Source organism: Polychytrium aggregatum (genome assembly GCF_025602895.1).
Source record: "Polychytrium aggregatum strain JEL109 chromosome Unknown BJ171scaffold_41, whole genome shotgun sequence".
NCBI classification, from domain to species: Eukaryota; Fungi; Chytridiomycota; class Chytridiomycetes; order Polychytriales; genus Polychytrium; species Polychytrium aggregatum.
This window is the reverse complement of record NW_026516243.1, coordinates 351,439-364,517: the sequence shown is the minus strand read 5'-3', so window position 1 is coordinate 364,517 and position 13,079 is coordinate 351,439. Positions and strand designations below refer to the sequence as shown.

The following is a 13,079-nucleotide window of genomic DNA, read 5'->3' as shown; positions in this document are numbered from 1 at the left end:
TCGTCTCTCATGGCCGGTCATGCTCCTCGGCTCACATCGCCATGCTTGCACCTCAAGAGAGAAGGAGAGGAGGAGAGGAGAGAGGAGAGGAGAGGAGCGAGAGCACACGTGACACGCTCGTCGCCAAAAGCAGGCGGAATCCTGGTGTGCTGTCGAGATCCTCACGTCTCTGGTCCGTTCGCTCAACGCAATTCCGCCATGGCTGCCGAGGATACCAAGGATTTCTACGTTCGATACTAGTAAGGGTCGGCACTTTGCAGCGGCATGGTGGAAGCCGTCCAGCTGTTCCGTGCAGGCTGTGACCACCGCAGCAGCCTCCACGATCTAATGTTGCTCGCACTCCCTCCATCCTCTGCATTCGTGCTGGGTCGGACGTCTGACTTGATCAACGACAGTGTCGGCCATATGGGAAAGTTTGGCCATGAGTTCCTTGAGTTTGAAATCAGACCAGACGGCAAGCTGCGCTACGCCAACAACTCCAACTACAAGAACGACAGCATGATTCGAAAGGAAGGTGGCGTATCGTATTCCGAGGCCTGCGTATCGTCGGAGCTCAAGCACGGGCGATCCAGCATGGACGTGCTGGTATCTCTCGCAGGGGCTCCAGGCGTCAGCTTTCTCCTTGGTTGCTACCACGGGCGAGCTCGGTTGCGCTCCCGACGACCTCGATCTCTCCAGATATGCCTGGGCCCGAACTGATCTGGTCGTTCGTCGTCCCAATCCCAACTGTGATCAATCCGCTACAGTGTACACAAGCCAGGCTCTGATGAACGAAGTGAAGCGGATTGTTATCGACAGCGATATTATGAAGTAAGCGACAGCATTCCCTTCGCCGAATGGCATCCTGCTGGCCGGCGGCCACAACGCTGCGATTTCAGGTCATTGACACCGCTCTGTTCATGGCACTCTACAGAGAAGATGACAATCTGTGGCCTCTGCCCGATCGTGTTGGTCGGCAAGAACTCGAGATCGTCCTGGGCGGCGAGCATATCTCGTTCACGGTTCGTACGAGGCTGTGGAGAGCGGAAAGATAAGCCACGGGCCGTCACAGGCGCATCAACGCTCCCTCAAAGAAGCATTCTTTGCGTCCGGCATGATCATCGGCCGGTCTTTGAGCAAGTGATCGATCTGCCCTGGCTCGTGCAAACCCTCCCATGCTTTGCACTCACTCCGTTACTGGCAACCATCGTCCGATCCCAGACCAGCAAAATCGGATCCTTGGTCGACATCCAGGAAAGCAACGACCCAGAAGGCCTTCGCGTCTTTTACTACCTGATCCAAGACCTGAAGTGTCTGGTCTTCTCCCTCATTTCCCTGCACTTCAAGGTAAGCGCTCGAGCACCAAGAGCACGGCATGGCCCTGCAATGCCCTGGCGTCGGGTTGCATCGTCCCTATACTAGCCGCTCCACTGACCTCCCGATCATCTATTCACCGACCACCTTGCGGCGGCATTTGGACGTTACTGGGTGACTCGACAAATCCGCCGTGCTGGTTTGGCATCCAACACGTCTCGTCTGGGTCGGCAGATCAAGCCCATCTGAAGGACCGGACCAACCGTCGTTATTTTTGGAGGGCCACGACAGCACAGACATTCACAGGCCATGGTGTTCTCTGGCGCTCTCGTTTGTTGTTCTCTCTGTATGGACAGTTGCGATGCTGCTTGCCATATCACAGCATTCGGAATATGGAACGAGACATCCTGTTTGAGGACACTGGCACCATTTTTCTGGATCTCGAATATACGCATGTACACCCAGGATCGTGGCCAATGCATGCATGCTGTTTATTGTTCGTGCCATACCGCTCCCGGTCTATCTAATGCACAATTCCTCAAGCGGAGACCGACGACAGTATCGACGGCGGTAGTGATTCGACGGTGAACGATCGAGTCTGTGGCGTGCGACCAATCTGCTGCTTCGCAGAGCGGCTGTGCAACTGTCGGACACCCGCACCCGCCTGCATTTCCAGGCTGCCGTGTTCCGAGTGCTGAAATACCCAACTTTGCGGGGGTGGGAATGGATCGAGCAGGCCAGGAGGAATACTCATTCGCGAAAGGGGATGTGTCCGAGGACGACGGACCTGGCTCAGCCCCGCCCGAGACCTGCCAGCGAACAGCACCGACTATTCTGGGAGGGAGGAGAGCCAAGGGCTCTGGCATCTTGCACTCCAGCACCAGAGCAGACACCAGAACCGACACCAGAGCAGACACCAGACCAAGGCCGGACGACTGGCTGTGGTCTCGCACCGGCGAGACTGCTCTCGCCGCGACCGAGAGCGCGGTCGCTGCTTCTCGCTCGCTCTCGCCGTTGCAAATGCCCCGCGTTCGACACTTTCGGGCTCTGGCCGCTCTGTTCTCCATCTCCCAGCCATCCCTCCTTCGCCTCCCCAAGTGCACATTATGGCTCTCCCCAAACGCATCATCAAGGTACTTCCAGCGCCTGCAGGCATGGTCGAGTGGAAACTGTGCAGACTTGGCTTATGTTGCCGTACCGATGCGGGCAGCCGCTCGCTGTCCCATGTATTGGCGAGAAAACGCAAAAATCGGGTCCCAGTCAATTGCTGCAGCTCGTGGACTCGTCCACCGCATCCCCGCTTCCCTTCCCGCTCGCCGGTATCCACTGCATTGCGGCCACTGAGAGTCTCACACCCACGGCGACCATGACACATGCTAATGCAGTGGACACCACCGGGAATATCCACCCTCGGCTTCTCTTCTTGAGCCACCACTGGTGCAGGCTCTGCGTATCCCGACCGAGGCCATCTCGTCAATCGCTCTTGCCTCGAGGTCTGCTTGCGCACGCAACATGTTCTAACTCTTCCGCGTCCCAGGAAACCGAACGCCTGATCGTCGATCCCGCCCCCGGCATCAGCGCCGTGCCCCACGAAGACAACCTCCGATACTTTGATGTCATCATTGCCGGCCCTACCTCCTCCCCTTTCGAAGGCAAGTTGCAGCCCCACCCCGATTTTCCCTCTATCACAGAGCCAACCTCAATGTGGGCACTGAGAGGTGCTGCTCCGACGCCCCCGTTGGGACATTCTTTGGCTTTCCCATTTGCGCACTACTCTATGCCTGTCCCTTGGCTCCGTGTATCGCTGTCGCGCCGCCGAGCCATCTCTCTCAAGGATCTTCCTTGGAGCGAGATCAGCGATTGTATGGAAGAATATGGCGCGCCCAGTTCGGAGCCATCGATATATGTGTTGGCATGGGGCATGTGGCTCTTGACCCTTCGATCTGCCACGAGGCTTTGGATGCAAAAGCAGCAGAGCAGGCACGGGCCCATTAGGAACAGACAGGCAGATGCGCCCAAACGCAGAAGGCCCTACTCACGCCATGCACCGGGCAGTGTAGCGCCGATGATCTTCTCAGATTCCCCCTGCTTTCCACCTACTGATATGCATTGCTGTTCTCGCATCCTCAAGGCGGATCTTTCAAGCTCGAGCTCTTTCTGCCTGAGGACTATCCCATGGCGCCTCCCAAGGTCCGGTTTCTGACCAAGATCTACCATCCCAACATCGACAAGCTGGGACGCATCTGTCTGGACATCTTGAAGGGTATGTGCCGCAGATCATCGCGGGCCCCGCTGGGATGCGCGAAGGCATATCTCTGGCCTCTTGGGCTTGAGCAAACGATCGCTAGTGGAGCCGGAAAACCACCCCTTTGGAGGGGCGACAAACATGGATTCCATGGATTTGCGATCATGTCGGACCAACGGCAGCCTCTGATCTATGCTCTCCAACTCATTTTGCGACTGGACACTAGACAAGTGGTCCCCTGCCCTGCAGATCCGAACGGTGCTTCTCTCAATACAGGCACTGCTCTCGGCCCCCAACCCTGGTGCGTCTTGCAATTTGTCGATTGCTGCTGTGCTGGCTTCTGCTGTTGTTTCTGCGGCTGCCGTTGCTGTGACGGCTATTTCTGTTGGTTTTGTGACTGCTCTTCCGGCTGCCGTTATCTTGAATCGGTACCCTCCGACAGCTCTGTCGCTGGCAATCCTGGTCGACCCATCATAGAGGTCGGCGCTCCCGTATTCACCCAGCACTTCCCACCGTTCAACTTTCACTCGACTGCAGATGATCCGCTTGCCAACGATGTAGCCCAACACTGGAAGGAGAACGAGAAGGCCGCGATTGCTGTTGGTGCGTATGCTTGGCCGCGGCTGTCGAGAGCCGCCAAACGGTGGCTGATCTTGGGATGGATGTCCTTGCTGTGCTGGGCAAGTCAGTGCGGTGTCGCATAGCCCGTCCACACTGGCGGAGCATTACTTGGCCTGGTTTGAATGCCGCCACCCGCTAACTGCAACTCATACGTTTGTGTCGGTGTGCTTGGCGAGAACAGCTCGCGAATGGACGACCAAGTATGCCAACTGAATGCCCGGCTGGGCGGCCCAGCCGAGTGCCGGCCGATGGCACATGGGCTTTCCTCTGCCCGGGCCCCTCTGCCCGAGCGACGTGTGTGCTTGACGGATGTGAATTGGATGTAACATGCGACGACCGTTCTAAACAGTATTACTACGCTTGGTGTGCTTCCGGAAACGAGTGGGTGGTGCACGAGAGGGTGGTGCACCAGAGGCAGCAAGTGAGTGTTCCCCCTGCTGGGATCGCTGGAGAGATCGGTGTTGCTGGTTCAAGTGATCTTGTGCGACGGTCCGCAAACGAGACAGAAAAATGCGATCCAGATGGCAGGGCGCGGCGAAACGGCGGAGGCTGCGATCTGCACTCGATCCTCGAACGTCATTTCGCCCGACATGGCTGACAAGCCCAGCAAGAAGGCAAGAAAGTCCAAGACGGCCGAGGATCCCGCTGACAGCCCGACGACATCACCCGGCACAATGGCGAACTCGAGCGCACAGAGAGCCAGCAGCGACGACACCATCAAGGGCAAGCGCAAAAATGCAGCCAAGGACGAGCCCAAGAAGAAGAAAAAGAGCTCGTCCAAGAGCGAGTCGGTCCAGGAGGGCCCCAAGGATGACGAAGAGTCACTAGCTGCAAAGGCCAAATCGGGCAAGCATGACGACAGTCCGCCATCGGAAGAGGAAAGGGAAAGCAAAGCGATGAAGCGCAAGAATCAAACCGGTGATGCCGAGGAGATCGCAGCCAAGAGCAAGAAGATCAAGAAGGACAAGAAGACCAAGAAGGCGGACAAGAAGAGCAACAAGAGCGACGACGTCTCGGGCGAATCGGAACTAGCTGAAGAGGTCGACGGAGATCGCAAGAAGGAGAAGAAGAGCAAGAAAGCGGAAGAGAAGGTCAAGAAGGATAAGAAGAAGGAACACGTTTCAGCCGATGATAATCCCGAGCCGTCCGACCCGGAAGAGCCTCGCAAGAAAACGACCGACCAGAAGAGTGCGAAGGATCAGAAAACTCACAATAAAAAGGATAAGCAAGGCAAAAAGAAAGACACAAGGCCCTCAGATGTAGAGTCCGACGACGACAGCGAGCGCCAGTCTCCGAGCAAGCGCCGCTCCGACAAGCAGAACAAAGAAGCCAAGCCCGTCATATCGAAGAAGAAGAAGGACAGCGCTGATAGCGACACCAGGAACGGATCCGAGAGTCAGTCCCCGGCAAGCGAACGACAAGCGGGTTCCTCCTCTGCACCCCAGCCAACGAGCGCACCGACACAGGTGGGCATTACTCCACAGCGGTGCACATTACATTCGGATTGAGAGGCTCTGTGCCAATCTGATGGCGGACAGTGTCTCAGAAATGGGAGCAAGTCGATCTCGGCCCCGCCAGAGCCTTCCTTTGTTGTTTGACGTACCATGTCCTATTGACTCGCTTACCTACAGACAACAGCAACAAAGCCAAGCTGGAACAACTGGTCAGAAGCATCGTTTGATGGCGACGAGGCCCGGAAGAACGTGGGTATCTTGAGCTGTTCGGTTGCGCGGGAATGTCCGAGTGCATCTGCTGGTGGTTGACACTATATGAAGCTCGCCTTGCCTCGGCTTCGCTTCTAACTTCACTCCCCATTTTCCGTCGGTGTTTAGAAATTCATGCGGTTGCTGGGTGCCAAAAAGCACAGCGACTCCACCAACGCATCGCAGGCCACGAGCAACACCGCCGGAACAACGGCCATCGACTCAAGCTACGGCCAAAAGATCCAAAATGACCTGGAGAAGCAGTTCGAGGCTGCCTTGAACGCACAGCAGCACTATCGACAAGGAAAGCGGCTGGGGCTGGGGCAGTGAGATCGAGAGACACGGAGGAGCCAACATGGACCCGGTGACGGTACGGTTGGATGGCCCTGGATTGTGTTCTCGGTGATTTCGGATTGGGTTTGCGAGGATCGTTGGTTGTTTGTGGCCATGGCTCGGCTGGGTCCTTCAGTACACCATCTGCTGCCGTTATGGGCAGCGTGCGCTGTTCAAAGCCGAGGGCTGTGCATGCCAATTGGATCCAGCTCCTCATGACCCGCAGGGATGCATGGGCAGCGCGAGCGTGTCTGATACAGAATATGTACCGAAAGTCAGCTTTATTCTTTGATGAATCCCGGGGATCGCCTCCCCCAACTTACGTTCCGCAGACGAACAACAGGGGGCGGCTTCAGGACACTGGAGAGAAGATTGCGACTCGCTCGCCAGGTGGTCCTGTACATAGACAGGTGCGACAGACCTCCGACAACGCGGAGGTGAACTTTGAGAGGTGGAGAGGCAAATAACACAGCAATGGCGATTGAATGTCGCCAGAAGAACGGAGAGGGGAAGCACACAGAAGAATCAGGCCAGGGAGGCGGCAGGACAGCTGCTCCAAAGTGAGGCAACAGGTCATGTACATGAAAAGCAACGGGGAGCGAAAGGCCCCGAGCGGCGGGAAGCGCCATAGACCGCCGGCCGGGTGGGCCCCCGAGAAAAGGGAAGAGGCACAAGACAGGGAAAGATTGGAGAGCGAGGAAGGGCACGGCTTTAGAGCTCGCTGTGGTCGTGGTTGTGGTAGCCGTTCTTCTCCATCCAGTGCCAGTAGCGGGGCACCCACAGGGGAATGGTGAACATGATCAGGATGATGGTGTAGAAGATGGCCTTGGCCGAGAAGATGACCAGAGAGACGGTCCAGTACCGGGCGCTGTGCTTGACAGCGAGATTACGCTCGGCAAGAGCCTTGGCCTGGGAAACCAAGGTCGGGACGACTTGCTGGGGCACCTTGATCGAGTTGAGCTTGGTGATGAGGCTCTGTCGCTCCGCCTGGACCTGGGCCAGGTTCATGTTGTATTCGAAGAAAGCGGCGCCCTTGGTGGAATCCTTTTGGGGGCCGTCGAAGGGGTAGGCCGCGGTGCAGCCAAAGAGGGTGCGGAAGAGGAAGGAGCGGACCAGGTTCTCGCCCTTGGTGGTCTCGGAGTACCTGATGATGCAGGCCGAGTTCGGAGATGAGATTAGACGGGATGGAATGATCGGAAACTGCAGCCCGAGTCGACAGCCCGGCGGATGAAGACCGTAGGCGCACCGGGATGCGTGCAAAACAGCTCGCCTGCGTACATGACGAATGGGAAAATGACCAGGTACTCGGGGTTTTTGACGCTGATTTCACGCACAGCCATCTGCAGGAGAGAATCCGATGGATGAGTCCCAGGGAACAAAGGCGCTGGCACGCAGCACCAAGCCGAAAGCCGTTGAGGCCAGCCGCCAGGATCGGCACACCTCCCTCCCTCTCTCTCTCTCTCTCTCTCAACGAGCGACATCTGCTCAGAGCAAAAAGTAGGATGACGAAACGAATCTGCCCGCAGACGAGCTATGCCCCTCCGACCGATTTCCTCAGCAGGCTCGAGCCAAAAGTGGACGATAAGACGCACCTCATGCTCGCGGACTTCCTTCGAGACCTGGACGGTGCGGTAGTCCTTCTTCTTGAAAAAGTGGACAACGTCCGACTCGAGACGACCAGCACGCTTGAGAGTTGGGGCCCAGGCAGCCTTCAGGGCCTCGCCGATCCAGGGCTCGCGCAGGCAAGCACATTGGCAGTCTTTGGGGTTGCTAATGTGGCCCAGATGGAGCTCATACTCCTCCTCGAAGGTTTTGTAGACCTGGCAGATCGAAAGTGCGGATTGTCAAACGGCAGCCACACGATGGCATTCAACGGCGGCTTCGCTGTTGGCACACTCGTCGCCAGACCGCAAGGCACACAGCACCGATCCGGTCTCGCCTGAGGGACAGGAGGCACTGGGCTGGAAAAGATGCGATGGCGGATCCCGGATGGCGGATCTCGGATGCGTGGACAGCGAACCTACCTCGAGGAGGTCTCGGAGAAGATACCTGTAGGCATCGTCGTCGATCAGCACGAGCAGAAGCTTGTAGTTGGCAAAGGCGACAGAGAGGAAGTTGCCGGCCTTTTGTTCATAGACGAGCTGGGCGAGTTCGGTGGACATGGCGGAGGGCGAGCCGAGGCGGGGGGTATGTGCGAGCGGTAACGGAGCGTGCAGGGGGGGAAGCGATCGCCGAGCCAGGAATATATGGACGGTGCGATGGCGAGCGCGGCGAGAAGGACGAGCACGGGAGAGCCGACGACAAGGGGCGGCGCGCAGACAAGGCCGGGCGCACCAACAGCGAACAGAGAGAGGCAGATGGGCTGGACAAGGGCGTGCGGGGCAGGCTGGGGCTGGAGCCGACGACGGGATATCGATAAAATGATATATTTATGGAGCGCAGCAAGTGCATATTGATTATATATACATATGCATATGCAAATGCAAATGCATGTGCAATATCGATGCGGAAACGACATGATGCCAGACATATGTGGATGCAATGTGCAACGCACCACAGCAGTGTGTTCGTCACAACTCAACACACTCGTGCGACCGCGCCCACCAGCCACGTTGCCCCAACAGGCAGTGCGCGTCCCCGGTTTGGCAAGGCAGCCGTCCAGCTGACCACACACACACTGTCTGTGTCGGTGCCGCCGTGCGCAGCAGCCTCCTTGGGCGGCGCGCACCCACCAACCGCCTGGGCCGCCGGTCACACGGCCGGGGGCGCCCGCTGCCCCGTGGCACCCGGCCCGCGCTGGGTCTGCACAAGCCCGCTGCCCGGTCGTGTCCCGTGTGACCCCGCCTCGCGTCTGTGTGCCCCCTTTGGCCCCTGTCTTCTCGCTGTGGCTCTCGCTGTGGCTCTCGCCGAGGCAGTGTGTCACGTGCAAGCCATCCTGGCTTTGTTCCACGTGGAACTCGTCCCGGTTGGGCCTCCATCGTGTCTCGTTCCCAGATCCATCACCACCACCATCACCATCGCCATCGCCATCGCCATCACCGTCCCATCTCTGGCACCCCCATGCAGTCCGATGCATCGCTCGAGGACCGCCACGTCAGCCTGATGCGGGAAGCCCTCGCGCTGGTATGCTCGATTCGCACAGGCATCGCCAGATCCAACATGCACCCAGATCGAGTTGCCGTCGCTGTCTGCTTGTTTGCTTGATTGCCCCGCACAAGATCGCCGCAGCATCGTCTGATGTCGCCATTCCATGTCCAGGCCGAAGAGGCATACAACATGGGCGAAGTGCCTGTGGGCTGCGTCTTCTTCGACCTTCCCAGCCAGCAGGTCATCGGCAGCGGTCGCAACGAGACCAACGAGACCTACAACGCAACCCGGCATGCCGAGCTTGTCGCCATCGACCGCATCCGCCAGAGCCATCCCATCGACGTCTTGCACGACTGCGTCCTTTACGTCACCGTCGAGCCGTGCCTGATGTGTGCCTCTGCGTTGCGTCAGCTGGGCATTCAGCGGGTCTACTATGGATGTGGCAATGACAAGTTTGGCGGCAACGGCAGCGTTTTCCGAATCCACCAAGAGTAAGCGGCGTCCTGTCCTGTTGTTCTGGCTCTGCTGTCAATCGGGATGGCTTGACCTGCTCGCTCACCCTGCTGCACTTGCCTGCTACAATGGCTCGGCTGTCTTCCTTGCGGCTGTCTCCTCATTGTGTGCTGACTCGGCCGACGACCCAATCCGCCGGCCATCGCAGTCCCGTCGGCGACGATCCGCCCTATCCCTCCGAAGGAGGCTTTCTGCGAGACGAAGCCATCATGATGCTGCGGCGGTTCTACGTGCGAGAGAACGACCATGGTACGTATCGGCCGCGGCGACCTCGCCATTGACCCAACAGCAGCCATGCGATCGGTCCCAGTCTGACTCCGTCCACACTCCACACTTTCGCCAGCGCCGGTGCCCAAGAAAAAGCCAAATCGGATTCTCAAACCCATCGAATAAGGCTTGCACAGGCCAGCAAGGCTTCCGGGCTGGCAACGTCTGCTGCGATGGAGCAGCTCTCCTCCACCAACCCCGTAAGCGCCGTTACCATCGGCCGTCGACGGAGACTCGCTTATCAACAACCGTGTCTGGGAATAAGAAGTCGATCCTGAAAACACCGATCTCGCACATCATACGAGCGACCATTTGGCTCCCAGTCACCGGATGTTGCGATTCCAGGCCCAAAGCTTCGGAACATTGCCATGGATGAATCGGTGTATATTCAGACCGCCGGCCATGTTTCAAACAGGGATTTCCGGCTCACTCTTGCGCACCATGCCGACGCCTCAGCCTCACTCCCCTCCACCTGCCCGATCCAGCTCGATCTAGCCCGATTCAACCTCAGCGCACTCCATCGTTGCATACCAAGGACCTAGGAGCAGCGAGTGAGACGGATGTGACTGTTAGCAGGGGACACCAGGAAGTAAAAAGACGCTGCACACTGGTCAGCCATCAGATCAAGTGTAATGTATTGGTGAGTCTTCATAGCGACTGGGCAGTTTTGCAGGGAGGGCGGCGAACCAAATATCCAACCGTCTCGACCGGCTTGCCACAGCCAAAATGACCTCGGTATTGCAGATTATTTGGTCATCAGCTGGCTGCAGAGCGGCTCGGTTGAAACCAGAGAGAGAGAGAGCCAATGTGGCAGGCAAACTTACCACTTGCACAAGCAGGCGGAGGCCCAGGAAAGGGAGATCTCGCTGCAATGAAACGAGGCATCTGCGGGAAGCGGGCGCGGATTTTAAGTGGTGGGCTGGCGTGTGGCTTGGCTGCCCCTGGCAACGGAGCCGCATTCCAACCACGACCCACAGAACCAGATCAGGGGTTCCAGATCAGGGGGTTCCAGATCGCAGGATGCAAGAATGGAGTGACTGGGGAGGCCGTGCCAGGATTGATGTCCCTCGGATAAGCAGCGAGAAAGGAAGCCCGTGCTACTGGGGATACACACAGCCAGCGAGAGTTTGGCAGCCGGACACTCCCTTGATCCTGAATGAGATGCTTCTCCTGGTCAGCCAGGGTGTCACTTTCTTGCCACTTGGGTTGTCGCAGCTCTGGGTATGGGTCTGGCACATCGCGACAAACTCTCCTCGGCTCTTCGTGCAGGAGATGCACAGCCGATAGTGGCCATATGGGTGTCCGGGGAAGGCACCGAGGGTCCATCTTACCATCATGTTGTGATAGTATCGATCTCTCTTGGGCCCTCGCTCGGCCCACAGTCCCGACATGGTCGTCGTCACGGTGCGGGCCGAAGTCAGTCCCTTTGACCTGTCGAAGCCTTGCGCGTCATCGATGTGAATCTGCAGCTTGACTGGTGGTCCTGTGAGCTGGTAGTAACCGTTCCTGAACAGCTCCTTCATCGGGTAGTCCGGCTGGCACTGTTCTTTCAGCACGATCAGCTGCCGCCAGTACTCGTCGAGGTAGAACTGGGAGCCGAGGGATGCATCCATCAGACTGGGCTGGATGCGGGAATATCTCAACACCATCGAGACCATCTTGTCGTTGTGGTCCAGACGGTCTTCCCAGACGGCTCGGTTCTGGAGGGCCAGCTGCTTGAGGCGGTTGGGCAGGGTGATGAGTCCGCATCCGAGGTGCATCGCTCCGTAGGATGTGTTCCGCACCACTCTGAAGAGTCGGGTCAGACAGTGCATCTGTGCTCGTCTGAGTATCACGGCTTGCTGCTTCGTGAGCACTTCGAGGGTCAGTCCATACTCGAGCATGGGCCGAACGAAGGTCTTGAACACCCTCGTCGCCGTCTTGGCCGAATATCGACCCAGGACGCTATCTGCCACCGTGTTGATTGCATTCTTGATGACTTCCCATGCTTGGTCCATGGCCAGTTGTGTTTCCGCCTGGCTGATGGGTATCTCGGTGCCGTCGTGGATGGGCTGGAGGAGCCTCTCTATCTCGTTTAAGACTAGGCCGCTGACTCGCTCAATGGCGCACTTGTACGTTTCCCAGACCTCCGGGTTCTCGAGGAGTCTGAGGTTCCACTGCCAGTTGTCGGCTTTTGGGTACACACTCCTCGTGAGTTTCACAGTGGTCCAGATCAGGCGGTGGTCGGATATGAGGTATTGTCCTTCAATGTCCACCTTGAGGAGCGGGTCGTTGTTGGCTTCCGCTTCCGACACAAAGATATAGTCGATGGTCGATCTTCGGTTACCCCGGATCCGAGTTGGGGTCGGGATCGCTGCCGGTGGGATGATTTTCATCCTGGCTCTCCGCAGGGTGGTCGTGAGGGCGGTCTCCTTGGCTCTGTTTATCACCCTTCCGCCGTTGAGGTCGCTCAGCGACAGGTTGAAGTCTCCCATCACGATGACTTGGGCATTGGGCATCCGCGCATACTTTTCAATCGACTGTACCGCTTGCGCAAACTCTTCGGTCTTCACCGGGTGGGGGATATAAAAGTTTCCGATGTATGTTCTGGTGCCGTACCTGGTCCACGTGTACAGCTTTCCCTCGTCGGTCTCTTCGATGTTCAGGTCGTCGGGATCGATTGTCTCGGGGTTGAACACCAGCGCCAGTCCACCGCCCAGGCTGTCTGTTCGACGGGCCTCATGGGCTGTGACCTTGGCCAAGGGGTTCCGCGCTTCCGGTGCCAGTTTCGTTTCCTGAATTGCGATGAAGTCGACTCCTTCGTTCTTCAGGATCTCTCGGATGGTGTGCTCCTTGGAGACACCATCCTCGATTCCACCATCCATGGTTGCAGAACGAGTATCGATTGTAGCGGTCGAGTTGTTGTTGTCGAATCATGGGATCCTTCTATCAATCAATATGAGCAACGGATATGGGCAGCACTATTGTATATTGGATGTATTGGATGTATTGGATGTATCGGATGTATTGGATGTATT

The 13,079-nt window shown here is 57.6% G+C and overlaps 5 protein-coding genes across 5 annotated transcripts; 4 read left to right on the top strand and 1 right to left on the bottom strand.

The window, feature by feature from the left end:
- Window positions 1-93: 93 nt before the first annotated feature.
- On the top strand, window positions 94-1,760 carry BJ171DRAFT_462538 (Mago nashi protein). The gene is made up of 6 exons (XM_053108519.1): window positions 94-239; window positions 396-514; window positions 747-810; window positions 914-1,001; window positions 1,201-1,326; window positions 1,528-1,760. Exons 1-6 carry the CDS (start codon window positions 199-201, stop codon window positions 1,540-1,542), a joined length of 453 nt encoding a protein of 150 aa, XP_052963394.1. The 5' UTR covers window positions 94-198; the 3' UTR covers window positions 1,543-1,760.
- A 591-nt stretch (window positions 1,761-2,351) lies between these two features.
- On the top strand, window positions 2,352-4,522 carry BJ171DRAFT_519038 (ubiquitin-conjugating enzyme/RWD-like protein). The gene is made up of 5 exons (XM_053112314.1): window positions 2,352-2,945; window positions 3,425-3,556; window positions 3,765-3,839; window positions 4,076-4,141; window positions 4,341-4,522. Exons 1-5 carry the CDS (start codon window positions 2,480-2,482, stop codon window positions 4,370-4,372), a joined length of 771 nt encoding a protein of 256 aa, XP_052963393.1. The 5' UTR covers window positions 2,352-2,479; the 3' UTR covers window positions 4,373-4,522.
- Window positions 4,523-4,646: 124 nt separating this feature from the next.
- Window positions 4,647-6,461, top strand: BJ171DRAFT_601978 (small acidic protein family-domain-containing protein). Its single transcript, XM_053115126.1, has 3 exons — window positions 4,647-5,625; window positions 5,791-5,862; window positions 5,992-6,461. Exons 1-3 carry the CDS (start codon window positions 4,681-4,683, stop codon window positions 6,190-6,192), a joined length of 1,218 nt encoding a protein of 405 aa, XP_052963392.1. The 5' UTR covers window positions 4,647-4,680; the 3' UTR covers window positions 6,193-6,461.
- Window positions 6,462-8,422, bottom strand: BJ171DRAFT_570590 (uncharacterized protein). Its single transcript, XM_053113643.1, has 4 exons — window positions 8,220-8,422; window positions 7,788-8,015; window positions 7,474-7,535; window positions 6,462-7,339 (listed from the first exon to the last, which is right to left on the bottom strand). The coding sequence occupies exons 1-4, from the start codon at window positions 8,355-8,357 to the stop codon at window positions 6,907-6,909; spliced, it is 861 nt and encodes a 286-aa protein (XP_052963391.1). The 5' UTR covers window positions 8,358-8,422; the 3' UTR covers window positions 6,462-6,906.
- A 769-nt stretch (window positions 8,423-9,191) lies between these two features.
- Window positions 9,192-10,284, top strand: BJ171DRAFT_217203 (tRNA specific adenosine deaminase). Its single transcript, XM_053106446.1, has 4 exons — window positions 9,192-9,318; window positions 9,454-9,773; window positions 9,944-10,044; window positions 10,139-10,284. The coding sequence occupies exons 1-4, from the start codon at window positions 9,256-9,258 to the stop codon at window positions 10,186-10,188; spliced, it is 534 nt and encodes a 177-aa protein (XP_052963390.1). The 5' UTR covers window positions 9,192-9,255; the 3' UTR covers window positions 10,189-10,284.
- Window positions 10,285-13,079: the final 2,795 nt, after the last annotated feature.

Coding starts and splice junctions, on each gene's coding strand:
- BJ171DRAFT_462538 (XM_053108519.1), top strand. CDS start 199: ATGGCTGCCGAGGATACCAAGGATTTCTACGTTCGATACTA. Junction 240..395: donor GATTTCTACGTTCGATACTA/GTAAGGGTCGGC, acceptor GATCAACGACAG/TGTCGGCCATATGGGAAAGT. Junction 1,002..1,200: donor GCGAGCATATCTCGTTCACG/GTTCGTACGAGG, acceptor GTCCGATCCCAG/ACCAGCAAAATCGGATCCTT.
- BJ171DRAFT_519038 (XM_053112314.1), top strand. CDS start 2,480: ATGTTGCCGTACCGATGCGGGCAGCCGCTCGCTGTCCCATGTATTGGC. Junction 3,557..3,764: donor CTGTCTGGACATCTTGAAGG/GTATGTGCCGCA, acceptor ACTGGACACTAG/ACAAGTGGTCCCCTGCCCTG. Junction 4,142..4,340: donor GAAGGCCGCGATTGCTGTTG/GTGCGTATGCTT, acceptor TGGCGAGAACAG/CTCGCGAATGGACGACCAAG.
- BJ171DRAFT_601978 (XM_053115126.1), top strand. CDS start 4,681: ATGGCAGGGCGCGGCGAAACGGCGGAGGCTGCGATCTGCACTCGATCC. Junction 5,626..5,790: donor CAACGAGCGCACCGACACAG/GTGGGCATTACT, acceptor GCTTACCTACAG/ACAACAGCAACAAAGCCAAG. Junction 5,863..5,991: donor GCGACGAGGCCCGGAAGAAC/GTGGGTATCTTG, acceptor GTCGGTGTTTAG/AAATTCATGCGGTTGCTGGG.
- BJ171DRAFT_570590 (XM_053113643.1), bottom strand. CDS start 8,357: ATGTCCACCGAACTCGCCCAGCTCGTCTATGAACAAAAGGCCGGCAAC. Junction 7,536..7,787: donor AGGAAGTCCGCGAGCATGAG/GTGCGTCTTATC, acceptor TCTCTCCTGCAG/ATGGCTGTGCGTGAAATCAG. Junction 7,340..7,473: donor GTCATTTTCCCATTCGTCAT/GTACGCAGGCGA, acceptor CTGCATCATCAG/GTACTCCGAGACCACCAAGG.
- BJ171DRAFT_217203 (XM_053106446.1), top strand. CDS start 9,256: ATGCAGTCCGATGCATCGCTCGAGGACCGCCACGTCAGCCTGATGCGG. Junction 9,319..9,453: donor TGCGGGAAGCCCTCGCGCTG/GTATGCTCGATT, acceptor TTCCATGTCCAG/GCCGAAGAGGCATACAACAT. Junction 9,774..9,943: donor GTTTTCCGAATCCACCAAGA/GTAAGCGGCGTC, acceptor CGGCCATCGCAG/TCCCGTCGGCGACGATCCGC.